This window comes from Grampus griseus, assembly GCF_964374135.1.
Source record: "Grampus griseus genome assembly, chromosome: 21".
Classification (NCBI taxonomy): Eukaryota; Metazoa; Chordata; class Mammalia; order Artiodactyla; family Delphinidae; genus Grampus; species Grampus griseus.
In genome coordinates this window covers 33,159,847-33,187,558 of record NC_139015.1, presented here as the reverse complement: position 1 = coordinate 33,187,558, position 27,712 = coordinate 33,159,847, and the positions used below count along the sequence as shown (strand labels likewise).

Below are 27,712 nucleotides of genomic sequence, written 5' to 3'. Positions count from 1 at the left end.
ACTCCGTCCGGAGCTGGCAGCGGCACCCGCAGCGTCACCGGCGCCCCTCCTCCTCCGGCCCGTCGGGACCGTGCGGCACCGCGCGCGCGCGCGCGCGCGCGCCCGCCCGCCCCGCCCGCGGACCTGCAGCCCTGCAGCCCTGCAGCCCCGCAGCCCCGCAGCCCCGCTCCCGCCGAGACCCCAGCCCGGCCCGAGCCGCAGTAGCCCAGCACTGCGCACGGCCGCGCCCGCCGCCCGCTGCGTGTCGCCCCCGCGCGCTCCCCGCCGGCTGGTCCCCGCCGCGCCCTCACGGAAGCGCGGCAGTGCGCGTGCGCCGTGCCCGCGCGCCCGGCCCGGAGGAGGCAGCCAGTGGTCGCCCGCGAGGGTGGCGGGCAGCCCCGGAAACAATCTGTGCCCTCGGTCACCGGGAGCTGGCGAGGTGTCCTCCACGGTGCAGAGGTACGCGCGGCCGAGCGCCGGCGGGGCCCCGGCCTGGGCGGGACGGCGGGGCGCCTTCCGCGGGGAGCCGGGCGGCCGCGGGCGCCGGCGCTGTGAGGCCGACGTGGCGGGCTCGGGTCGCCGAGGGCAGCCCGCCGCTCCTGCTCGGGCCGCGCGGACCTTGCAGCCCCGGGAGGCGGGGGTGGGTGTGCGGCGCCGGCCAGCCCGGGGGACCGCGACGGTTCCCGGGGCCTGTCCTTCCTTCCGCAGTGGCCAGGGGACCGGCCTCGAGCTGCCCCCGTTCCAGTGGGTGAACCTCTGCAGGGTTACCGATGAATCGTTAGGCGATACAGCATGTGCAGAAAAGTGCACACAACGGACATGCCTAGAGAGTAATTAGTAATAAAACAGGCAGGTAAAAACAAAGAGAACTGCCCGTACCTCAGGAGTTCCTCCAGCACCTCATGTTCCTTTCTGAGCATCGTTCCCTCCCTAGACTGACTTTTATGATGTTCACTTTCTTGCTTTTCCTTATCTCTTTACCACCTACGTATGCATGCCTAAACAACACAGTTTTTCTTTGCCTGTTGTTGAGCTTCAGTCAGTGGAATCATTGTGTTATTTTATAGCTTTGCATTCATAGTAAGTTTGTGTAGATCCATGGGTAATTTTCAGTGCTGTCTAGTACTCCACTGTATGAATATAACAGTATATCCATGCTACTGTTGATGGGCATTTTACTGTTCCAGTTTGGAGCTAACTAAGAACAATGCTATAAGATTCATACCCCTAGAGACTAGTACCAACGTGTAAGTTTCTTTAGCGATATGCCTTGGAGTCCTGGGATTGTTGAGTTATAGGTTGTGCGTCACTTTACCAGATGATGCCAAACTTTTATGTGGGGTGCAACAAAGTTAACTTACCGGGACACACCTTTCTGTGGTTTGCAGTTCCTGGAGCCCCCTTTCCCTGTTAAGACTAGGTTTTGTCATTGAGCTATCAGAACTGCCAAGACAGCATTGAGTTTTTCATGATGCTTTTCAGAGTCCCAGTTAACAGATTTTTCATTGTGTGAATGTAGAAGATCTTACCAGAAGTCTTCTCAGTGGTCTTTTAAACATTATTCCCTACACCAAGGGCAGAGAAACCTTTAGAAGTGATAAAATGTACCTCACCTGCCTTTGTTTGGTGCCTCTGGACCTTTGTCAAACCAGAGTTTCTACATTCCAAGCTAGGTTATCTCTGTAAGGATCCCTGGCACTTTAAGTGAACATTACCCTTGTTAGACATGTAAAGTCATCAAGTCAGCCTGATGCCCGTGTAACCTGTCTTTGGATGTGGAGCCTTGTTGGAAGGCCTGTAATGGGTGAGCACCTTCACGCCAGCTGCTCTGGTTTTTAGGACTTTGACACAGTTGACCTCAGCCTCCCTTCTCAGGTTTGCTCGCTCACCCACAATGCATTTGTGCATGATGTGCAGTGTTCTTGAGATTTCATTACGTAGCTCCAGTTACCCTTCATGAAGGAAATTATATTAAAAACTTCTTGAATGTGTGTAATTGTCTGCAGAAGCCATGTGGCCATCATGTTTTTACATGAGTTTGGGTAAAAAGACATGGAGTTTCTCCTTTGAAGTTACGGAATTTCCCATATTTCCCTTATTTGTCTGTGTTGTTTTGATTCATTTTTCCTGAAAGCTTTGGAAAAGACCAAAGAGAGGTGAGTGGCACTTGTCTTAGCTGTCTCCTTACTCCAGTTAGTTGGAGGCTAATTCTCATCTACAGCTGTTTATCACATTCAAGTAAACAGGGGAGTGTCCTTCACCGTAGTGTGCCAAGTTTATCCAGTTTCCCAGGGAATACATACTTAGAGCTTAGATCAAAGCGAGCTTGAGATGCTACTTAGTGTAGCTGTAAGGAAGGCATGGCCACATCTTATCATGGTTCTGCAGATTCCTTGAGGGTTGTTAATAATAGTAATCAAAATATTATAGCTTCCGTTAATTGAGAGCCTGTATGATGTACCAAGCAATATGTAAGTGCTCTACCTTTGTTATCATGAACTCCACAAAACTAGAGTGGTTTTGTGGGGTTTTTTGCCTAAAAAAGTGGTTGCTTGATATAGTTCAAGTTAATTTTATGTATTTTACACATGAGGAAGCTGAGACCCAGATTTTGCACAAGTACACAGTTGTCTGACTGCAAAGCTTATGCTTCTTCAATGTATTAAGCTACTCAGTAAGACTTAGCCAGCTAAGCAATAACAAAGCCAGTGCTGGAAATCATTCCCCCTTCTCTCAATTATCAATTTTTCTATCAATTATCAACACCGTTTGCAAGATCTATGGTGTTTTGTTTCTGTAAATCTCAAATAGTTAACAACAGAGTACTACTAACTTGTTTTCATTTGATAGGACCCTATGAAATAGATTAGATGCCATGTTTTATAAATTTAATAACCTTGCTTTGGGGTTTCAAGCGAGCAGCATTTAGTGCAAGGCCCCTGCAACATGTAAAATCCCCTGTGCGCTGCTCAGCGGGGTAAGAGGTAGCCAGCGCAGGCGCCTCCCTGTGCCAGTCACTGAGGTCTGCAGAGGGCACCATCAGGAAACTGGGAGGGTCTAGGGTGCTCTGTAAGAATGGTGCTGGGGAGATACGTCTTAAATCTTTGAGCACTGAAGTCTAATTTTCATCTCTGAAGGAAGGAAGCAGACACTGGCTTCTATTTTTATTGCTAAAGTAATACGTTCTTGAAAAGAATTCAGACTATAGAACTGTATCCTGGGAAAGGTGAGGATCTGGCTCTCCCAGGCCTGCTCCCCACTTGTAACCATTTTAACCTTTGGTTATTTAGCTTTCCTGCCTTTTTTTTTTTTTTTCAATTCCAGAAAGCTCTGAATCAGAGAAATGTAGTGGTGGAGGGAACTTAAGAAATCTTCAGATCCAGCTTTCATATTTTGCAGAAAATGAGGAGTCCTAAGAGATTAAGCGGGGTCCCAGTTGTGGTAGCAGAATTGGAGGTAAACTCCGGGGCCTGCATGCCATGCAGCGGGGCTTGGGCTTGCCTGTGCCCTTGGTCCAAATCAGCAGCATTGATTTGTTCCAGATGAGCAGAGGTTGGAGGACTGAAGTTCAGGTTGACATTGGAATTCATTTTCAAGATTGGGGTATAAGGTCAACTCCTCAAGTAGAAAATTTTATTTCTTTTTATTGTTTATCCCCTGTATTCTTAGATTGGCTTCTTTCCAAACTGAGGTGGTGGCATAATACCTCATTTTTGAGCCAGCAGCACCTGCAGTTCCTTTTTGGACTCCTGTGATAAGAAAAACTACTGGCGGAAGTTAACTACTGAAGCCCCGACAGGTTGGTCAGACACCATTAGTAATTATCCATGTGAGGGCTGGGATTTCCACATGGCAGGGAAGTGCAGCTGACCTTTCTGTTCCTCTCTGAGACTTACCAGCAGTCTCCTCCCTTCCTACCCTCTCTCAGCCTTCAGTGTCCTTCAGTTCTTCAGTGTCCTTCAATTCTAGTGTCCTTCAGTGACACTAGAATTTGTGGCAATAAAAAGTAACTCTTCATTTCAACAACTTTGGGAACTTTTGCTATAAAATGATGCAAATAACATTACATGGTCCTGCAATACTTAAAGTATCCTGGATCTCTGAGCTCTTGGATATGTGAATGAAGCAGCGTCTGAAGGGTGTAATTGGTAGAAGTATGTCTTTATACAGTAGAATATATATATATAATTTTGATTATTTTATTTTTTTATTGAACTATAGTTGATTTACAATATTGTGTTTCAGGTGTACAGCAAAGTGATTCAGTGATATAAGCATATATATATATATATATATAAAATGTATAGAGTAGAATTTAGTCACATGATCACTGATTACACTTGGAAGGACACAGAAACAAATGTAACCCATTAAAACAAGAAATAGTACAAAGTAGTGAAACAAATGTAACCCATTAAAAAAAGAAATAGTACAAAGTAGTGAACTCCCTAAATGTACAGCTAGGAGAAAATCCTCCGAACTGGATTCAGTAATTGGAGGCTGGGACTCTCCACACAGGATAACACTTTGCTGATCTCTGAGCAGATGCAAGTGGTTCTCACTGACAGGACTCCTGACAGCCACAGCATCTTCAATTTAAAAAGAGGAAACCTGACAACATAAAAATCTAGATTGACTACATGGCCCACCCCAAGATTACTTGAGGCTGTTTTCTTCAGTTTCGTTTGGCAGTTCATTTGACTCTTCTTTTGAATAAGATACTGAGGTTAGAGCTCCTTCTCTGAGTTTCTGGTGTGTGCTTTCATGAGGGATACTTGAAACCTGTCATTAGAAAGTTCCTGATACATCAGGCCATTACCATGTGTAAAGCTGATGAAAGCCACCTTTGATCTGTTTGTTTGCTTAAGTTTCTTCCATGAGAGGTAATTTTCTTACTAGCAGCCAGTTCAGGTTCTTTTCAAAGGTGTTAGACTTTCACACTCAAAGTTTCCTTTTAACAGAAACTCACCTGATTAATGATGATATTGAATAAAACTGTTTTCAGTGCAGGACATTACATAAATACAGGTTAATTATGATTAGTCATGTATATTTAATTGAATTTTATTGCCTTTATTTCCCTTTAGGTGTCTTACAAGATTTTAAGTAACTTTAGTGTTTGCCATCAGAAAAAAGTAGGAATAACCTGTGATATTTGGATTCTGATGTGGTTGGACCATCTCCCCTCATATCTATAGAAATTGGGTATTACCATTTTCCTCTAGTTTAGTGTATGGGAGGGAGAGTTTCATATCCTCCCTTTTCTCTTCATAAGGAAATGCAGCCTCAGGGTGATTCCATATTCCAGGCAGTTCCCAGAATTCTGAACCATAAACTGAGCTTAGTTCCAAGTGAGGCTAATCATTTTCCAAGCAACAGAATTTTCATTAATTCAAGTAGTCTCAGTATAGCTATAAATGTTCTATAGCCTCCATGTCTTTTACTTTTCAAATTACTAACACCATAAGTAAGGTAAGTCACTCCTATTTAAACACATATTTATTAGGTCCTTCTGTGTACAGGGCAGTGTGCCAGGTAATACAGGAATATTTACAGAAGAAGACAATATATTTCCTTCCGTATCCGTACATGGTACATTCCATGACGCACATTCAGTGCCATGAGGGAGAAGAGGGATGTGATCTATGTGGAGAATTTATTTGGTATTCAGGAATAAGAAAAGAGCAATTGGGCATGAGAAATGTCTTTTCTTCTTTAATGATTTTAAAGAACTCATTAATGGGGCATTCCCCACTGGAGATGTACTTAATGCAACCTACCTCAAGTGGGTGCTACAAAAAACTACATATATCAGAAGTCAGCTACATTTATATCGTTTTTATTAATATAATTCATTTTCACTGTGTCGTTTTTAATTTTCATCTTATCTCTTTTTCTTTTAGACCTGGAATGGCCAAATATCAAGGTGAAGTTCACAGTTTGAAACTGGATGATGATTCAGTCATAGAAGGAGTAAGTGACCAAGTACTTGTGGCAGTTGTGGTCAGTTTCGCTTTGATTGCTACCCTGGTATATGCACTTTTCAGGTGAGACTAAAGGACAAAAGAACTTAAATAATACGTATTTCCAAGGGCCACTGACTTTCTGACTGCTTCTAGTAATGTTTAATACTTAATATTAAAAGCAAGTAATAAAGCTGATTCACTTTGTTATAAAGCAGAAACTAACCAAAAAAAAAAAAAAAAAAAAGCAAGTAATGAGTTCAGTGATTGTATGTATTTACTAAGGTATTTTATTTTCCACTAGGCTCTAAATGCTACTGTGTATTTTTCCCGTCATCAACTGTCTAGTCAAAAAAATTTAGATTTATCACCCATATTTTGAATAAAATGTTAATATTTTCTGTTGGAGTATCACAGTTTTAAAATGTAATTTTCATAATTGAATTCATCAACTTATAGGTGATATAATAGGTGCAAATATATTTTCAGTGTTTAAATGAAAAAAACTGGGACAAAAAAATCTTGGACAGTATGGAGGGATTAAGATTAGAATTTAAATTGCTGTTATGTAGGATTAAGTGAATTAATAAATGTGAAACACTTAGAACATAGGGTTGTTGAGAGGATTAAAGGAGTTAAAATATTTTTTTAAAATTACTGTTATAGAATCAGGAATACTATTTAAAGGTCTTAGATGTCTATGTACCAATAAACAGAGATAGGGTAATAAAGTAGAAATTTAAGTATTAACACATGGAGATAAATAAAATTTTGTATATATTGTTGAAAACAGAAATGACAAAAGTATAAAGTAGAAAAGAGATTACAGTAATTCCAAAAAGTACAGATCTGTTAGTTTCTTATAAAAATTATAGAAAGTATTATTAAACAGAATATGAGCATTCTCTTTTACCTCTGCATGGTTAGTTTCTTATTAGGGTGACATTATCTTGATTTCAGTAGAGTATTTTACACGGTACCTGGTGATGCCCTTGTGGACATAGTGGGGAAATGATGACCAGATGATAGCAGATTTAAGTGAGTTTATAACTGGTTGACAGATCATTCCCAGGAGTGCTGACTAATGTTTTAGTGTAAGCCAAAAAAGAAGGACACTGAATTGTTGCAGGGCTCTGCTTCTGAGCCTGTTCTTCTCATTTCTGTTAGCAACTGGGATGAAGAAGACAAAAGAAGCATGTTTGTTAAATTGTCAGTTGGGATGGATAGCTAATGTATTGGTACAACAGAATCAAGATTTAAAAATGGGTCATCCCATACATCTGTGGTCAGCTGGTTTTTGACAATGGTGCCAAGACCTTTCAGTGGGGAAAGATTTCAACAAATGATGTTGAGACAACTGGATAGCCACATGCAAAAGAATAAAGTTGGACCCATACTACATCATATGCAAAAATTAACTCAAAATGGATCAAAGATTTAAATGTAAGGGCAAAATTATAAAACTCTTATAAGAAAACATAGGAGTAAATCATGAAGATTCTTAGATATGATGCCAAAAGCATGATCAACAAAAGAAAGAATAGACAAATTGGAATTCATCAAAAGTAACAACTTTTTTTGCTTCAAAGAACTTCATCAAGACAGTGAAAAGTCATTTCACTGAATGGGAGAAAACATTTCAAGTCATATATCTGATCAGGCCCTTATATCTGAATATGTAGAGAACGCAAAACTCAATAATAAAAAGATGAGTAACCCAATTAAAAAACGGGCGAAGGACCAGAATAGACATTCCTCCAGAGATATACAAATGGCCCATAAGTATGTGAATAGATGCCTGACATTCTTAGTCATTCAGGGAAATGCAAATCAAAACCACAGTGAGATACAGCTTCATACCCACTGGGATGGCTAGGTCCAAAAAGTCAAATAATAACAATTGTTGAGGATATGGAGAAATTGGAACCCTCATACACTACTGGTAGGGGAGTTAAAATGGTGCAGCCAGTTTGGAAAACTATCGGTTCCTCAAATGAGTAAACATAGTGCTACCATATATGCTAGCAATTTTATTCCTAAGTATATATACCCATGAGAAATGAAAGCATATCTCCACATAAGAACTTGTACAGGAATGTTTACAGCAGGATTATTCATAATAGCCAAAAGGTGGAAACAGATGAATGGCTCCATCAATAGATGAATGGGTAAACAAAAGGTGGTATATGCATGCAATGGAATATTATTCAGCTTTAAAAAGGAATGACATACTGATGCACACATGCTACCTTATGGAGGAAACTTGAAAACATTGTGCTAAGTGAAATAAGTCAGACGCAAAAGGCCATATATTTGAGTCTGTTCTTACGTCCACAATCGGAAAATCCATAGAGATAGAAAGTAGATTAGTGGTTGTGTAGAACTGGAGTTGGAGATATGGGGGCAATAACTAAAGGGTACAGGGTTCTTTCTGAGGTAATGAAAATGTTCTAAAATTGACGGTGGTGATTAATTACACCTCAATCAAGCTGTTTTAAAAATGGGTCATGACTAGGCAAATACCAAAAAAAAAAAAATCTGCTCTTTACCTATTAAGAATGGGATGCAGAAGATATGAATTTATTGTCATTTGAAAGTATCCATGATAAATTGTTGAGTGAGAATTAAGTAAAAGGCACATGACAAAACCATAGGTCAAGTAGCCCATTTTGTTTAAAAAAAGGATTTTTATAAAATTAATTTTATTTAAAAATATTTTTCTTTTCCTTTATTTGTTTTTCTAATTTCTCTACTATGGATAATTATTACTTGTAAATAAAATATTTTTCCTCACAGACTGTAGTGATGTGAAGCCCAAAATAGAAGTTTCTATTAATAAGGCAATTGTATGTTGTAGATGCCAAAAACTTAACAGCATCAAGGTGTATTAATCAGAATAATCAGATAAAGGTCACATATAGATCATATTCAGTTTGGGTCAAGAATTTTAAATTGGAAAACATTCAGGGGAGGTTATCAAAATGGGTAAAGCTATGGAAACAAATCATATAAAAATGCCTGAAAGAACTGGGGCTATTCAGCTTAGGGGAAAAGACTGTAGGATGCAAAAGCTTTAAATACGATGAGAGCTTGTTTTGTTGAAGAAGAATTAGGTTAATTCTGTGTAACTTCATGGAGAGAACTAGGGTGTAAAGGACAAAACCTACAGATTTTTCCTTCTTATGTAGTGAAGGACCCAGTTCTTCCCTACCGTTTCTCTCCTGTGTCTCCTTTATATTTACACAGAACTCTTCACTTCTGGTCACCAAATGTGTGTGGGCTTTTCCCCTCCAGGCAGTTCTCCATGACACCAGCTGGGTGTCCCACAATTTAACTCAGTTCTGATCCTGTCTGCCTGGAGATGGTGTCAGCTCCACAGGTTAAGGGCTCAGTCCCACAAGCCTGCTCGCCACCACACTTCATATGCCAAAGGCAAGTAGTCGGTCCCCAAGTCACCCCCAGCTTCTGTCTGATTTCTGTCCCCAGGTTACCCACAAGAAATCGGAGGTTCCCGTGACCCCCTCCTCAGGTTTGATTAATTTGCTAGAGCAGGTCTCAGAACTCAGGGAAGCAGTTAGGTTTACCAGTTTATTGAAGGGTGTGATAAGGGATACAGATGCACAGCCAGACGAAGAGATGCATAGGGCGAGGTCCGGGGGGTCCTGAGCGCAGGAGCCTCTGTCCCCGTGGAGTTGGGGTGCGTCACCTTCCTGGTGTGGACGTGTTCCCCCACCTGAAGCTCTCCGGACCGCACTGCTGGGATCTCACGGAGGCTCCCTCACGTAGGCGTCATCGATTATTCACTCTGTTTCTGGCCCCTCCTCTCTCTGGAGAATTGGGGCAGGGGTGGCGGATGCTGAACATTCCAAGCTTCTAATCAGGACTTTGTCCTTCCGGGGAGCAGCCCTCATCCAGGAGCCCACCCAGAGTCACCTCATTAGAGCAAAAGACACTCCTGTCACCCAGGAATTTACAAGGCCTTCAGGAACTCTGTGTGAGGGGCCAGGTCAAAGACCAAATCTTAGAATACAAGGTACTCCTAGTACTCTTATCACTTAGGAATTTGCAAGTGTTTCTGGAGCTCTGTGCCAGGAACCAGGGGCAGAGACCAATATCTATTAATATATATTTTCTATTATCTCATACCGGGCCAATAGGTGGAGCTAAATGATGAGATTTTGGCTTAACCTAAGATACAACTTTTCAAATGATATAAGGTGCTCCCCATTACGTGGATGTTGTCTTGAATCTGTCATATGATTGGATGGGAGGTCAGTTTAAGTTGCTGTCCAGCTGTTCAGATTCAAATTCAGTTGGCAATTGTCATCCTGCTACTTTAGCTGAAGTATTCAATTAATGAGTTAGGGGAGGGGTAACATGCGTACTAGAAGATTCAAACAAAGGAACTTTTTGTCTCTTTTCTGTAATTTCTTTGATGTCTGTAGTCATTATAATTCATCCTTTGTTTCTATTGTGGTAACATATCCATAACATAAAAGTTATCACTTTAAGTGTACAGTTCATTGGCATTAAGAACATTCACAATGTTGTGTAACCATCACCATTGTTTATTTCCAGAACTTTCTCATCATCCGAAACAGAAACTCTACCAGTTAAATAATAACTTCTTATTTCTCCTCCCCCTGCTCCTGGTAACCTTTGTTCCACCTTCTGCCTCGAGAAATTAGGCTATTCTAGGTACCTCATAAAGTGGAATTAGACCGTGTTTGTCCATTTGTGTCTGGCTTATTTCATTTAGCATTCTGGCATTTTCATTTAGTAATGCATGCAAGGTTCATCCATGCTGTATCATCTACCAGAATTTCATTCCTTTTTATGGCTGAATAATATTCCATTGTATGACCAAATTGAGCTATTTGTAATGAGGTGGATAGACCTAGAGTCTGTCATACAGAGTGAAGTAAGTCAGAAAGAGAAAGACAAATACCGTATGCTAACACATATATATGGAATTTAAGAAAAAAAAATGTCATGAAGAACCTAGGGGTAAGACAGGAATAAAGACACAGACCTACTAGAGAATGGACTTGAGGATATGGGGAGGGGGAAGGGTAAGCTGTGACAAAGCGAGAGAGAGGCATGGACATATATACACTACCAAACGTAAGGTAGATAGCTAGTGGGAAGCAGCCACATAGCACAGGGAGATCAGCTCCGTGCTCTGTGACCGCCTGGAGGGGTGGGATAGGGAGGGTGGGAGGGAGGGAGAAGCAAGAGGGAAGAGATATGGGAACATATGTGTATGTATAACTGATTCACTTTGTTATAAAGCAGAAACTAACACACCATTGTAAAGCAATTATACCCCAATAAAGATGTAAAAATATATATATATTCCATTGTATGTATATACCACGTTTTGTTTATTCATCTGTTGATGGATATTTAGGTTGTTCCCACCTTTTGGCTATTTTGAATGGTGCTCTGTGAACGTTGGAGTACAAGAATCTGAGTCCTTGCTTTCAACTGGAATTGCATGATCATGTGGTAATTCTGTGTGTAACTTTTTGAGGAACCTTCAGTCTGCTTTTCACAGCAGCTGCTCTGTTTTACATTCCCACCAGCAATGCACAATGGTTCTAATTTCTCTACATCCTGGCCAACAGTTGCTACTTTGTGTTTTTTTGATAGTCATCCTACTGGGTGTGAAGGGGTATCACACTGTGGTTTTCATTTGCATTTCACTGATGACTAATGATGTTGAACATCATTTCATGTGCTTATTGGCCATCTGTATGACTTCTTTAGAGAAATGTCTATTCAAGTCCTTCGTGCATATTCGAATTAGGTTGTTTGCTTTTTTGTGTTTGAGTTATTTCTATATTCTATCTTAATCACCTATCAAATATATGATTTATAAATATTTTATTTCATTCTGTTGGTTGTCCTTTTATACTCTTGATAGTGTCCTTTGATGCACAGAATTTTTAAATTTTGATGAAGTCCAATTTATCTATTTTTTCATTTGTTGCCTGTGTTTTGGTGTCATGGTTAAGAAATCATTGCCAAATCCAAGGTCACAGAGATTTCCCTCTGTGTTTTTTTCTAAGATTTTTATAGTTGTAGCTCTTAAGTTTAGGTCTTCTATCCATTTTAAGTTAATTTTTGTATATGGTATGAGGTAAGGGTCCGACTTCATTATATTTGCATATGGATATCCAGTTTTTCCCACACCATTTGTTGAAAAGACTGTCCTTACTCCACGGAAGGGTCTTGGCATCCTTGTCAAAAACCAATTGACCAGGGACTTCCCTGGTGCGCAGTGGTTGGGACTCTGTGCTCCCGATGCAGGGGGCCTGGGTTCGCTCCCTGGTCAGGGAACTAGATCCCACGTGCATGCCGCAACTGGGAGTTTGCATGCCATAACTAAGGACCCTGCCTGCCGCAACCAAGACCTGGTGCAGCCAAATAAATAAGTAAATAAATATTTAAAAAAAAACAATTGACCATATATGTGAAAGTTTATTTCTGGTCTCCATGGTCTATTCCATTGGTTTTATACGTTTGTCCTTATTACCAGCACCACATTGTTTATACTATAACTTTGTGGCAAGTTTTGAAATCAGGAAGTGTCTTACAACTTTGTTCTTCTCTTTCAAGATTATCTTGGCTATTTGGAGTCCTTTGAGATACCATATAAATTTTAGGATGGGTTTTTCTATTTCTGCAAAGAATGCTGTTGGGATTTTAATAGGGGTTGCACTGAATCTGAAGATAGATCACTTTGGATAGTATTGACATCCTAACAATGTTGTCTTCCAATCTATGAACATGGGATGTCTTTCCATTTATTTGTGTCTTCTTTAATATCTTTCAGCAATGTTTTGTAGTTATAATTAATTTCTTTTTAAATCTTTTCTATTTGGTCTTCCTTCTTAAGCCATTAATAATAGCTGCCATGTGTTGACATACCAGAAGCCAGTCAAAAGGGTCTGGTAGGCAGGTTAACCTATGAACCACATGCTTGCATATTTGTAAACTTTGATTCAAACTTCCTTTCCTGACCCACGCTTTGGGTATCATTGCTTTCCTCATATCAGAGGTTCCTGGCTCTTTTCCAGGGCTACATATAACTTAACTGGTTTGACAGTTTTGGTTTCTCTTTTCAGAGAACTTAGAAGGACCATAAATCGTTGATAAATACACTAACAACACATGTACTTCTGTTTCATAGCAGAGCCACTGTTTTCCTTGGCATCTCACTTTAGACCTGCTTAGTGTCAAATGCCATCATTTTCTCATAGCTAAGGTGATCATATTGTTAAAGAACAAAAATTAAACCAAGTAAATTTGAAGATCTAATTGGCTTTACTAAGCTATTCATGAATCAGGCAGCACCCCATCCAGCAAGTAGAGAGATATTTCCGGGAGTTGTATGAAATAGAAGGTTTTTATAGGCAGAAGGAGGGTGGGGCAAGGAAGTTATTAGCAAAAGAAAAGTTAGGATTATTTCAGGCCAAGACTTCTTCTTCTGGGGGAAGGAAATGGCAGGGGTCTTATCATGCAGGCTACCTCCTTGGTACTGACCAGGAAACCCCAGATTGACCAATTCAGATCCCATTCCTGGGGAAGGTGGAAGCTGCAGTTGGGCCAGGTGTGAAGTCTCGGATTGGTGGCATAGGCTTTAGCACAGGTGATGCCATTTGAGGCCTGAGGTTTTCTCTATAACAGTATGTTCCTGGTCTTCTAATCTAGCTTTCAATCTATCTTGATTAGATTTCTAGATTTTTGGTTCTGTACTCAAAGTTACCAGTCACAATTAGCTACCTGAGCTACAGGCCATGTTTAGCATCTTGGGCTGTTTGTTCTTGTTCTTGGCTATACTTTGACTTTTCTAATATTCTACTATCAGATTTAAGAATTTTATATCTTCTCTTTTATGGAAAGAGACCAAAAGAAAGACCTTCCAGTCACATGGTTTATATCAATCCTCAGAAAACCATGACTGTTTTTTTCCAATGAAAAGGGAATGTTTTTTCATTGTCAAAGAGCTGAGAATTTCCAGTTAGCTGGGTGTTTCCTGGTGTGTAAATAGGCTGGTTCCTGAGCTGTTCCTTGATAGATTGTTTTTCCCATAGAGTAGCTTTCTTTCACTGATTCATTTATTCAGTCATAAGAACGTAACATTTTAAAATAAATAATCCACCAAAATTTAAGGTGTTTAAACAGAATTCAAGTAGTTTCATTATATTTATGTTGAGCTTCTGATTAGATATTTGACTTTAAATTGTTTTTATGTCGTCTCTGAACTAATGGTTATATTTTTTTGGCTTTCTTTTCTAAAATTTAAATTTTTTACTAAAAATTAAATAACCCTGGGATGGATTTCTTTAATTTTCCTTATCCCATTAGAATATTGATTTAGAATTCTTATTGCTGTGCTATATTGGGTCAGCTAGAGAGTAAAGGCTCTTCTATAGATTAATAACACCGACACTGAGTAGACTTAAAATATTGCTGTTAAAGAGATTTACGTTTAGAAAAAACTTCTATAGCCAAATGAAACTAAACTGATTCAGATGTAAATCTTCACCCCTGACCCTACCAACCTAACCACTGCTTCTAGTTTTCAGTCCTTACTTCAGGCATCCCATCCTTTTATATGGACCTCTAACTTCCTGCCTTTGATTCTTCATTTTAATTGTTAATGTTAAGAGATTAGTGGTATCATAGGTTTGGGCTTTTCTACATTATACATTTTAGGTTTTGTTTTTCTCTGTCCCTCTCACCTCATAGGTGAAAAGTTGGGAGAAGGACCTAATTAGATATGGAAAAGTGTTCAAATACATAATAATACAAGAAATCTTACAAAAGAAATAAACGTGTTATATTATATGTAAGTCTGAAATTACATTCAATCCCCAAGGTACTAGGCCTCTGGATTTCATCATTTGCCAGTTAAACCTGAAATGAGCCAATAATCAGTGATCTCAGAATAGCCTAGAATGTTCAGTCCTACAGTTGGAGTACAGTTGTAGGCCATCATTTACATTTCTTATGTTGCTAGTAGTCTAGGTCAAAAATTAGACCCATAAGGAAAATGGATTCATCTAACAATATTTTATATTAAAACCGTATTATAATTTATTCAGCAGAAATGCACATCAAAACATTCACCCAGAAAACCAAGAGCTAGTACGGGTGCTTCGGGAACAACTTCAAACAGAACAGGTACTGTTGTGATATAAATCTGTGCATTTGTATGAGGAGTACATGTTATCATTCCCCTTGCATAAGAAATTGCGATGATGTATCAATAAATTCCTTTTTGGAAGCATGTGCTTCTTTCCTGCTTGGAGTTACCTTTATTATTCTATTGATTGTACATTTTCAGATAAAGCAAATGACTAGTCTAAATCTAATCAAGATGTTTTCATGAATTTAGTTTTAACTTGCTTTAAAAGACAACAATTTTCCTATTATTTACTTGTGAGGAAATAATTACTGTCTAATTGGCTTTAATGAAATGTAGTGGAAAAACTACTCTTTCTAAAATATATTCCCGGGCTTCCCTGGTGGTGCAGTGGTTAGGAATCCGCCTGCCAACACGGGGGACACGGGTTCGAGCCCTGGTCCAGGAGGATCCCACATGCCACGGAGCAACTAAGCCCATGTGCCACAACTACTGAGCCTGCGCTCTAGAGCCTGCGAGCCACAACTACTGAAGCCCGCGCACCTAGAGCCCGTGCTCCACAACAAGAGAAGCCACCGCAATGAGAAGCCCGTGCACCGCAATGAAGAGTAGCCCCCGCTCGCAGCAACTAAAGAAAGCCCACGCGCAGCAACGAAGACCCAATGCAGCCAAAAATAAATAAATAGATTTAAAAAAATAAATAAATAAAGTATATTCCCCTAAGACCTTCAAAGAAATGACTATAAGGGATGGCTTTTTTTCCTTTTCTTTTTCTTCAGTGATCAAAGTTGTTAAAACTACTTAGGCAAAGAAGAAAACTTTTCTCCTCTGCCTCTTCTTTGCTTTTAACCATATGGATTCCCTAAGAACCAGAAATGTAATATATTTTATGAAAGCTGGTTTAAGTAGGACATTGTATGCCTTCATGCTGAGATACCTAATACCAAAAAAAAAATTAAAAATTGATTGTCTACCCACCAGTCAAATTTTAATTCCAAAGAGGGTTTTTATGATTTATCCATTCACCAAATATTTATTGAACATCTACTATATGTCAGACATTGTTCTGGGCATTGAGAATTCATTTGTGAACTAAACAGACAAGAATTCTTGCTTCATAGAACTTAAATTCACTGATGCAAAAATGGTTTAAGCATATTAGTGGTACTGTGTTCCAGAGCTCTTGTTATCAATAATTCATGCTGGCCTGGTGTTTTATAATTTACAAAGTGATTTCACATACAACTATCTCATAATCTTCAGACATGTAACGACTATCAGGAATGTATGAATGAAACAGATGTTAAAAATAGAAGAAAGCTAACACCTGGGGAGTAGTTTGACATTTCTTATTGTTCAGCTAATGAATGCATGAGCTCAGCCTGTGTTACCCAGAATAACTTACTCTTTCTAACAGAGTAACTCCTGAGTTAATCGGCTTTTTATCTTTGGATATATCTTTTTATCTTTATCTTTAGACTGTGTTCAGGAAGGAAGGTAGAGACCATGCAGTTTAGGCAGAACAACACTGGAGCCTCATAAGTTTCTCAAACTTGTAAGACCTTAACTAGTGCACATCTAAAATTTGAGGATTACACAGTCCTGACTGTATTGTTAAGTATCTTTTAGCATGAAGGTGAATTTTGAAAAGACTGTGTGTGTCGTGGCTCAATATGCACTTGTCTTCTCACCAGGATGCACCTGCTGCTGCCCGACAGCAGTTCTACACTGACATGTACTGTCCGATCTGTTTACATCAAGCTTCCCTCCCTGTTGAAACAAACTGTGGACATCTCTTTTGTGGTAAGCAAACAATGCTGTTCTTGGTGAAAGTGACTATTTAGACCAAGACCCGTGTGTGTGCACAAGCCGGATTCCTGATTTTCTCTCTGTCACATTTTGTATTTTGTGAGTGGGGCAGATTGCTTCTGAGATCCTGCTCTTGTTGTCAGCCACTTTTATTTAGTGTCCGTAGTTCAGAGATTAAAAAGACTGGTTATTCAACCCCCCAATAAACAGAAATGTGTTTCTTTGAATAGTGAGTTAAGGATATCTGTACCATGAGGGAGTCACTGAATTCCTCATTTTCATCGCTTTCTGGTGGTTTCATTTATTACTCCTCCTTCCCAAGGCGGCAGTGTTCTTCTCCCAAGGACCTTGCCCGAGACCTTCCCTTGGCTCTGCCACCTCTTTTTCACTCTGAGTCGGTGCAGAAGTTCTTACCTCTCTTCCTCCGGGACTTCCAGAGGCTTGGGAACCCTAGAACACGTAGAGGGATGAGAAGGGACGTTGATGTCGCACTAACTTAGTGTCAGGAAGGGGTGCTATCCACCCCTGGGCATCTCCTGACCTTCCAGGAAGAGTCACAGAGAGTGATGAGACATACCGCATAGCCACTGCTGGCTGTGGTCACGTGAGATTGGCAGGAGTCGGTTATTATGGGCCTGCTGTGTGCTGGACGCAAAATACTCCATCTCATCCCAGCTCACAGGTGAGGAACCCCGAGGCTCAGCAGTGCTAAGAAATTTTACAAACGGCAGCCCAGCTGCAGACGGACAGAGCTAGGTTTTAAACCCGGGTCTGACTTCACAGCCTGTGCGCAGTTCTGTTGGGCTAGCCAAAAAGTTCGTTCGGGGTTTCCCATAAGCTGTTACCAAAAACCCAAACGAATTTTTTGGCCAACCCAATACTATGTGAATGGTGGTTTATACAACTACTCTCTCCTTAAGGTTTATCTCATCATTAGACCTATTTTTAATTGGTAGTATTTCTTTCCCTTCGAACAGCTGTATGCAAGATAGGGTGCTAATTGCTCCCAAACCGTACTGATTTAACATGTAGCATACAGTGATTTGTGCTTTGCTTTCTCCCCTTTGTATCTTTTGTCTAAGAGTCAGAATTCCAAGGTATACAGTGTTACTGTTCATGCTGTTGGGGGTGAAATAAAGTATCTGGAATCCATTCCATGCTATGCAGGGTTTTCTATACCTTGTGCCCATTTAGTCAGTACTGACCAATCCCATCATTGCCTCATCCATGAATTTCAACCTCTTCCCTCAGGTTTTTGTCTAAGTAACTAACAAATTACAAAGCACTATTTCGGTGTCTATCCTTAATTATCTGTTGGAAGTGCTAGTGAGCAGCCAAATAATGAAAGATCAGGTGCTGGGGCAGGGGATTAAATGGCCATCAGAGAAAGCAGACGTTCCCCCTCAAACCTCTGGCCGACGTTCCTTATCGATTGTGGACTTGCTCTGGGTCTGGCTGTGCCTCGGCCGTCCCCTAGCACAGCACCCGAGGCAGGGGTTGGGAATCAGTGAGGTCTGGCAGGCTGGGCGAACTCTATTTGCCAGCCCAGGCTTAGGTGATGCACTGTGTGGATAACCCGGTCAGTTGAAAGATGGCTGTGCTGTGCTCTTGGTTTTACCTCTGGGTCTGGGGTAATAGGGTAGATTCCTTCCGATATCCTGCTCTTCTTGTCGGGACACTTTTATTTACTGTCTGTAGCTTCAAAGGTTAAAAAAAAAAACAACACTAGTTATTCAGCTTCTTAATAAATAGAAATGTGTTTCTTTGAACAGTAGTTCAAGGATACTGATACCATGTATATGAAGAGCATTTCAGCTTAGCTCCATGTGTGGAACTACAGTTCTGTTCCTTTACAGCAAGTCAAGAATAACAGCAGCAACAGAATTCACCTAACTTGCATTTGTAACCCACATTACTTTATGTAATTCCCCGGCAGTCTTATGAGGTCTTATTCTCATTTTACAAATAGACAGATCTAGAGAGATTGTGCCCCGGATTCAAGTCATTGAGTCATCTCTCCCGCCATCCTAGTTAAGGGAAAGCATCAGGCACATCACAGCAGATGTGTATGACCTGAAGTGTTTGATTTGCTGGACCATAGTTTTCCAGTGCAGGCAAGTGGCCACTACATAATTTGCAAACCAAGGACACCTGTACTCCAATCTGTGGAAAAAGTTACGGAATTAAATAAATTAACATATGTCAAAACACAGTGGACTTTGGGGTGAAAAGGTAGTAGATAAATCTAGGGCATCATTACAGATGGTAATACTACTAACGTATTTATGATCAGTTTTGCTTTCATATGGTTTCTGTATGAAATTAGACTGCTCAAAGTAGTTAGTAAATATTATCGAATTAACACAGCACCCTGAGAGCAGGAAAAGATATCAGATACAGATGGTTTAGCTTTTTAAACTTGTCTTTAAATCATCGAACCAGTTTTTCCCCACAGTCACTAATGGTCAGGTTGGGCGGCCTTGGCTTCAGCCAGTGGCCTGCTCACCAGTGGCCTCGTGTACCATTATTTCTGCCTCTGGGATTTGTTCCTGCCATCGCAAAACCCAGAGTGTCCTCGCTCCTGTCTTCTGCCTGTCTAATCTTACCACCCCTACAAAGTTGGGTTCAAATTCTGTACACCTTTTGTACTGAAATTTAATCTTACACACCTCAAGATGTAACTACTTTCTGAGTCATGTAAGTATGTTACCTTGGTCCCCTCAATTTGATTGAAGGAGCCAGGAAGCAGTTAGTTCAGATTCACAGTGGAACCTGGATGATCTGAGAAATGGGGGCCTGCAGAGAAGAAACTGAATTGGCTCCTTAAATATCAGCCAGTATTTAAAAATACTCCTTCTTCATTTGTTACTGGTCTGAACTTTAGTGCCTATACACTTAGTGCACCTACCACCACTTTTTCAGGTCTGTAAATCCTCTCTCTAGGCTGTGTTTACCTGTTTCACTGCTCATCAATGCCTTCAAGAAGAAAAATCAAATCCATCCAGTACAAAAGTTGATTCAGTTACTTAACTGGATTATGAACTTTGTTAGGGCAGGAAGCGTGAAATCTTTGTATCCTTTGGCTCCTTTGTGCATACTACCTAATTACTATTATTGACACTTAAGTGACTTGGTTTTCTAAACTTTTAAAAAAATGGAAGTTGTGTTTCTGTAACATATATATCAAATTTGCAACAGAAAATTTATAGTGTGATTTGTTGGTTGTCATATGTACAGTAATGTTCAATTAATTACTGTTTTATTTATTCACATAGGAAATGCAGTATTTTCTATTAAGCCTCATAGCATTGAAGCAGTTAATGCATGCTTGCTTTTGATTGTAAAAATGCTTGTATCTTAACAGGTAGTTTAAATTAAAATATTTCTCAGTGGCTGGGAATTGTTATTAGATTTGAATTTGCCTTAAGACTTGGTTGGATAAAGTAAAAAAACATTTTAAAATAGGTGATGCTGTTAAAATATTTCAAATATATGAAACTTTCCCAGGATATATGGACTTAACAACATCAATATTAATGTTTTCTTCCCATTAGGTACCTGCATTGTGGCGTACTGGCGATACGGTTCATGGCTTGGGGCAATCAGTTGTCCAATCTGTAGACAAACGGTAATGTTTGTGCCCAGAAAACATCATTTGTACTAGCTCATTTTGTAAATTTTTATAGTTTCTGTATCTAACTCTTGAATTATTTTTATGTTTTTAGCAGAACTTCATTTATCCAAAGCTTCTCTGATGTTTCTCCATTATTTTTTTTAATGTCTTTAAGACACCTCAAAAAAAGGGAATTCCCTTTGATATCACTTCAGTCATAGTGAAAAACAGCTGGTACATGAACCCTTCCCCAAATCCTAATAAGTCTTTGTTGTAACACCAGCAAGGGAACAACTGAACTGGCAATCAGGCTTAAGCAAATATGCTCTGCATAGACTTCTTTTGAAAAAAATAATTTTTTAGTTGTACTTTCTTTTTAACCTGCCCATCTGTGGTGAGGGTCCAGACAGCTTTAAATGACGAACAATGCCTTTGAAAAATGTCTCTTGTGGAGCCGTGGCCACGTCGCATCACCCAGAGCAGATTAGCCTGTTACATCAGTACAGATGCTGCCTCCGAGGGACGCAGTGAGGTTTTACACACGCGTGTCGGAGACTGAAGTGTCAGTACGCTATCAAACGGCTCAATTTCTTCGACAAACTGGAGAAACAAAATTTTGTTTCGTTTGAAAAATTTGAGAAACTGATATTTGTAGTTTTTAAGTTAATAAATATAGCCAAATGGGATGTTCTATTCACTTTTCAGAATTTCCTTTATATTATTCTTTTCATTTAAAATATATGCCTATCTGATAATGACTCACGATCAGGTACACAGACAGCCTCTCCTTGGGAAGTCTTCCAGTGCAAACGGACGTCCCGACCAGGATGTAGAGCTTCCAGGTCAGGATGCTGAACTGAGCGCACGCATTTACTTTTGCTCCCTCTGGCAACCCCACCGAAACAGGAAAGGCGTAAACCCACAGGGACCACAAAGTAAAATAAGATTAGAGAAGGCACAACAGTTGTTGAAAAATTCTTCGTACAATATAACACGTACAGGAAAGCACACAAAATAAAGAGGTACAGCTCGCTGACTTGTCACAAAGCAACACCTGAGTAGCCACCACTCAGATGAAGAAACAGAAACTGGCCACAGCCCCAGAAGCCTCCTCGGGACCCCTTCCAAATCTCCCCCCCTTCCTTCCTCTCCTAGAGGTAGCTACTATTTGACTGTTAGGATAAGCATTTCCTTGATTTTCTTTACAGTTTTATTACCTTAGCATGCTCCTCTAAAGATTGCTGTTCAGTTCTGCCTAATTTGGGGACTGTATATAAATGAAACCATATCGTGTGCGCTGTTAAATACATGTACACATACACAGAAATGCACACACGTGTGTGTACCTTTCAGCCATTGTTCTCGCTTATCCACTTCCCCCACTGCTGCCTTTTTTGGTTGGAGAGAGGAAGGTTCAAGGCTTTCTCTTCTTTCCTTCTTGCTTCTATCGATACATCCCCAGATTCTGCCTCTTTCACACTTTTTACCACATGGTTAGGAGGAAGATCATTTTTTGGTACCAGCTCTCCGGCTGATTTGATGTGTGACACAAGGCAGTTGGCCCTGAAGCTTATTTGCCAGTGCCACCTCTCATCTTTAGCTCTCTGCCAGCAACACGGAGACCAGGCCGAAGGTCTTGCCATAAACAATTAGTTCCACCACCTGCCCCTCTTTCTCGCACCACCTGTGGCTTTTCGTAGGGCGTATGCGCATTAGCAGGTGGTATCCTTTGGACCACACATAAATTGGCTAGAGGTGAGAAAGGTGGAGATAAACTTGCGGGTTCCCTAACTGCAGTGCGTTCCCACTGCAGTTCATCTACCTGCCCCACCGCCTGCTTCACTGGGAACAGTGTGCAGGCTGCTGCCTGTGGCTGGGACATGGTCACCACGTCTCCCCTGGGCGCGCACACTGACACGCCAGCGGTCCTACCACGTCCCTAGGGTGAGTGCAAGTGTCAAGCTTTCTGGACATCCCAGACAGAGGAAGTCCTTCCTCTCCAGCATCACTATAACGCCTACCCCAGTGCCTTATAACGGGCTGTTGAACACGTCTCCCTCCCCTTCTATCCTGGGGATTGTGATCACCAAGGCGCAAGGCCACGTTGTCCTTTTTTTGTACGTCTAGCACTTAGCGCAGTGCCTGGCCCATGTACGTGGTCAGTTAACATTTAGTGAAAGAATTCATCTTTATTAACAAATTTGTGAAGAGATGGCTGTACCTGCTGTTCCTACCACCTGCTGCTCTTAGGCACTCCTGTGTTTGGCTGTTTGGGAAGCACCTGAACAGTGGGGTCCTGGTTTTACAGCTGAGCTGAGGGTCAAAACAACAGTGAGATGATTTAAACCCAAATCTATCACGGCTCCTTCCCGTATTTATCTCTTTGTACAGTGGCCATTTCTATAGGAGGTGTTATATTTTTAAATATACTTGTTTTTCGAGGTACCGTCATCTTCAGATTACCCGAGTATAGTCCAGGAACATTTGTGTATCCTCCTTAGCTCCGCCATGGAGGAATCAGGGTTAAATGTATTATGTTATATAACAGTATCAAGAATTACCTTTTTGATTGTAGTAGAGATGGGTGCTTGAGAGCTGGTTCCTGCAATAACTTCAGCTCTGTGTGATGCTGGTAGCATTCAAAGATCATTCAGATACCAGAGAGGATAAGGAATCATGATTTTAATCAAAAAAGAAAGCCCTAATTTTCCTCTCTCAAAGTGATATGTCACTTTGCTCCTGAATATTTTCTCATCATTCTTATATCCTCAAATGTCTGTTAGCCCAAACAGCGAACTACTAACTTGATCCCTGGTGTGGATTGAAAAGTACTTAAACCAGTGCCCATTTTATTTTACAGGAGTTCAAATAACATTTTGAATGGATTTTATTGTAAGGAAACAGTAGCTTACTTTTCTCCCCTGTGTCGCCTTTGTTAAAAGAAACGAGGGAAATCTAAATTCAGAAGCTTTTCTCATTCTATTGAATAATAACACAAAATGAAAAAAAATTAATGCTGCAGAAAGGTGTAACAATTCTTTTTTTCTGTAAATCTACAGGTAACTTTACTGCTAACAGTATTTGGTGAAAATGACCAGTCTCAGGATGCTGTATCATTGCATCAAGATATTAATGATTATAACCGGAGATTCTCAGGGCAGCCCAGATCTGTAAGTAATGTTGTAGCGGGTGCAAAGTTAGAGTGTGATGATACTTCGCTTTTGTAAAGTGAGATTTACCAACAAATAGTCAATGTGAAAAATCTGTGTGTGTTACGTGAAGTCTTTACTTTTCATTGTTGCTGTCATTCACTGAGTTACAGCTTTCCCAAGGACTACAGTTTTCTATCTTTTAAAAAATGGCATTATTAAACTCTTTATGAAAGTGATACCAGCAAAAAAAAGCAATAGAAAAACGTTGGAGGGAAAGGTAAAATTATTGACTCCTACGTGATTCTAAAATAGGGTTTGTCTTCCAGGAAACTTACAACTGAGAACTTCTGGAGGGAGTTTTACCTTGTGTTTTACTCTATTTTACCCTGGCCCCATTTGAATTTGTTCCCTTAAGTAACCCTAAGTGTTGGGGGTTTTGTATGTCAGGTATTCAAAAGCATTCTATTTTTAAAGAGCACATTAATTCTACAGTTGCCCCTCCTCCCCAAAAAGGCATTTGATAGATTAAAAACCCACACTTTACTGACTCATCCCAGTTTTCTCAAAATTTAACAAAGAATTCTAGAAGTGTATGACTAAATATGTACTTGAAAACCCAGAACACACTCAGTACAAATTCGTACTGGAAGCCCAGACTCTGCTCCACGCTCTAGGCTCTGACGTCCACTTGCTCAGGGTACATCCCACTGGCGCGTTCCTGGCGTCTCGGACATGAGATGTAACATGCACAACACTGACCGATCCCTCCTTACCTCAGCCTTACTCAGCTCAGTGCTGATGTCCTCTTCTCCCTCATTCCCCTTCTCTGATCTGTAAAGAAGTCCTAACGTGTCTTTTCTTTCTGGGGATGCTGTCATTTCTGCCTCATAACAAGTCCTGTGTCTGTAGCCATCAGACTAGGCCAGGCCACCACCATCTCTTGCTTAGGACAACTGCAGTGGCCTCTTCACTCGGACCTTTTCCTCTGCACAGCAGCCCAAGTAATATTTTGAAAACATAAGTAAGACCACGATGCTCTTGTGTTTTGAAACTTCTGAATTTCTGGACTAATGTCCCAACTCCGGGCTGTGGCTTTCAAGGCCCTGCATGGCCTGGTTCCCCCTCCCCTCCCTCGGGATGCAGCTCTCAGAACACGCTCCTGGCCTTCCCACCTTCGTGCCTCACTCGTGCCATTTCCTCTGCTCGGAATGCTTGTCCCGCTGCTCGCCTCCTGGCTGACTTCCTCATCCTTCAGGTTGGCCCTAGTATATCTCCCTCGGAGAGGCTGTCCCCAATCAACCAGGGCAGTCTCTCTCATTGCCCTCCGACCTTGTTCATTACCGTTCTCTCAGGAGACGGAAAGCTTCATGAGGGCAAGGACCGTGTATATTTAGTCACTACTATGGTCTCAGTGTCTGGAATACAGTAGGCCTTAATGCTTGTAGAATTTATGGTTATCCTTAAGATAGAAATGATACTCCTCCTCCCAGCCAAGAATATAAGCTGTTAAAATGCTTCTGTATTACACAACTGCGTAGACTTGTGCTCCCTCGTACATGCTGTTCCTCATTCTGGGACGTCAGGTACATTTAAAGGCATACAGTCTCGCCTGCTGTGGATGGTGACAGGCAAAACTTTTAGTGACAAGAAAAGCGTGACCTGGTCCCTGTTGCCCTTCGTGGCTCTTTGGGAGCCTCTTCTGCTGTTTCTGATCCGGCAGTTTTCTTATGTATCCTCCAGGGGCATCTTAGGACGATTCTTCGAAAATCAGTTTCAAATTCAAGAACTACCACTGAACTTAAAAAAATCATTTTAAGATGTTCATTCGTATTTTAAGGTGTGAAGCATACCATTGCTCAGTTATTTTGTGTGCGTCAGATATATACTTCATGAATAAGAAAGCTTGGTATGTGATGAAATTACAATATAATAAAGACATGTAGGTTTTACTTTGATATTCTGCCCCCGAGTTAGAGTCAGATTGTGATTAGTACACAAACATTTCTTAATAACCCATGCCATATTTCTTGTCTAATCACTACAGATTTTGTATAAACAACACCATATGAGAACTGAACAAAATAGCCCTGATAAAGGACAGAACAGTATTCAAAAGACATACTGGCTGGTCATTAGAATATCTTAAGTAATTTACCATAGACCTTGTGAAAGCTGTATAGCTGTTTTGCTTTAAGTATTAGTTTCTTCCACAGAGAACAGAAAATCAGCATGAGGAGTGATTCTAAAAAGACCATTTTTGTTCTTTTGTGATCCGTTTTCCAAAAGGAATTACAAGATATTCTTTGTCTGGTGGGGTTTTTAAAACCGTTTTCTCATTGCTTGCTCAGTTCTTCCCATTTTCGTCTCCATCTCCCTCTTAACTTATTCGGCATTTGTTGGACAAAATACATACTTAGAGTTGGATTTGTGATATTTATACAGATTGTTAAAAACAGCTGAACTGGCACTGGAATGACCACAGGAAGTGATTTACTTCCTCTGGCCAGTTTCTCTTGCATCTCCCAACCCCTGAGAAGTAAGACCTCAAAGAAGTTAGGTTCAGGAGTCGTCACGGTGCCTCATTACTACACGCGGCCTTATGGTCATGCAGTCAGCTAAGAGCTATGCAGAGGAAGTGAGAAGTTTCCAGTCAGAGACGAAACTGACTTGCTCAAGGTCATACAAATAGATACTGGTACTGTCTTTTTTTAAAAAAAAAACTTTATTTAGATGTAATTTACACACCATATAGTACCCCTGTTTAAAGTATACAATTCAGTGGGTTTTAGTATATTTACAAAGTAAATATAATCTAATTATTAGTCTGTATATATTCAGAAACCATAATCATTTCCAGAAAGGGTAAGGCCTGGCATTTCAAAAATTTTTGTGGCAATTAATAATTCACTTAGGGCTTCCCTGGTGGCGCAGTGGTTGAGAGTCCGCCTGCCGAGGCAGGGGACACGGGTTTGTGCCCCGGTCCAGGAAGATCCCACATGCCGCAGAGCAGCTGGGCCCGTGGGCCATGGCCACTGGGCCTGCGCATCCGGAGCCTGTGCTCTGCAACGGAAGAGGCCACAGCGGTGAGAGGCCTGCGTACCGAAGGAAAAAAAAAAAATTCACTTAAACTCAAGCTAAGCAGAATAAACATCCTAAGAAGGAAATCAGTTTCATTGCTATTCTTAGATGGTCAAAGCCATCAAAGTTGATGTGTCTGTATATACTTATATATTCTATATATGTATATACTTATATATTGTCTGGCAATTTATCAAGGTCTTTTATAACAATATCTCTTCTAGTTCTTAATAGTCCTTGTGGCACATACTCAGTGTTGTTGACTTATCTCTAGTAGGTTAAACAACTTTCCCCAAGATCACTTGGCTAATAAGTGGTGTGTCCAGCTTTAAAGCTCAAGCCTCAGCCTAGTTCAGTACACTGGCTTCTTTGTTGGTTTATTTTACTAACTCAAATTAGAAATAACTTGAGTTTTGTATTACTATATCCTGTGTTTCAAATTTGTTGATATTTTAGTTACTTTTCAATTATCTGCAATAAGACCTATTTTATAAGAACCTAGTAATCAAAGAACTATTTTTAAATAAAATGTGTAACTAGAAAATATGGTGTTCAGTGAATACATGAAACTCCTTCATTCATGTTAACTGAGTTTGTCTGCACATTGTAAGAAAATTATATTATTTTTAAGTCTAACACACTAGATACCAAATCACAGTATTTGTTCTTCCCCTACCAGATTATGGAAAGAATTATGGACCTACCCACTTTACTGAGGCATGCATTCAGAGAGGTGTTTTCAGTCGGAGGCCTTTTCTGGATGTTCCGTATCAGGATAATACTTTGTTTAATGGGGGCTTTTTTCTACCTTATATCGCCTCTAGATTTTGTGCCTGAAGCCCTGTTTGGAATTCTAGGCTTTCTCGATGATTTCTTTGTCGTATTTTTGTTGCTCATCTACATCTCTATTATGTACCGAGAAGTAGTAACACAGAGACTCAACAGATGAGAAAATGAGTGCACT

At 40.6% G+C, this 27,712-nt stretch overlaps 1 protein-coding gene across 7 annotated transcripts; it reads left to right on the top strand.

Moving 5' to 3' along the window:
• The first annotated feature begins 297 nt into the window (after window positions 1-297).
• Window positions 298-27,712, top strand: RNF170 (ring finger protein 170). Of its 7 annotated transcripts, none has more exons than XM_082680343.1 (8): window positions 298-438; window positions 3,649-3,778; window positions 5,883-5,952; window positions 15,059-15,134; window positions 16,791-16,899; window positions 20,460-20,533; window positions 23,578-23,688; window positions 27,428-27,712. In XM_082680343.1, the coding sequence occupies exons 5-8, from the start codon at window positions 16,830-16,832 to the stop codon at window positions 27,695-27,697; spliced, it is 525 nt and encodes a 174-aa protein (XP_082536469.1). In that variant the 5' UTR covers window positions 298-438; window positions 3,649-3,778; window positions 5,883-5,952; window positions 15,059-15,134; window positions 16,791-16,829; the 3' UTR covers window positions 27,698-27,712. The 7 variants fall into 7 exon arrangements, with proteins under 7 accessions (XP_082536469.1, XP_082536470.1, XP_082536468.1 ...); XM_082680344.1 differs by having other exon boundaries at window positions 15,056-15,134; XM_082680342.1 differs by having other exon boundaries at window positions 5,883-6,026.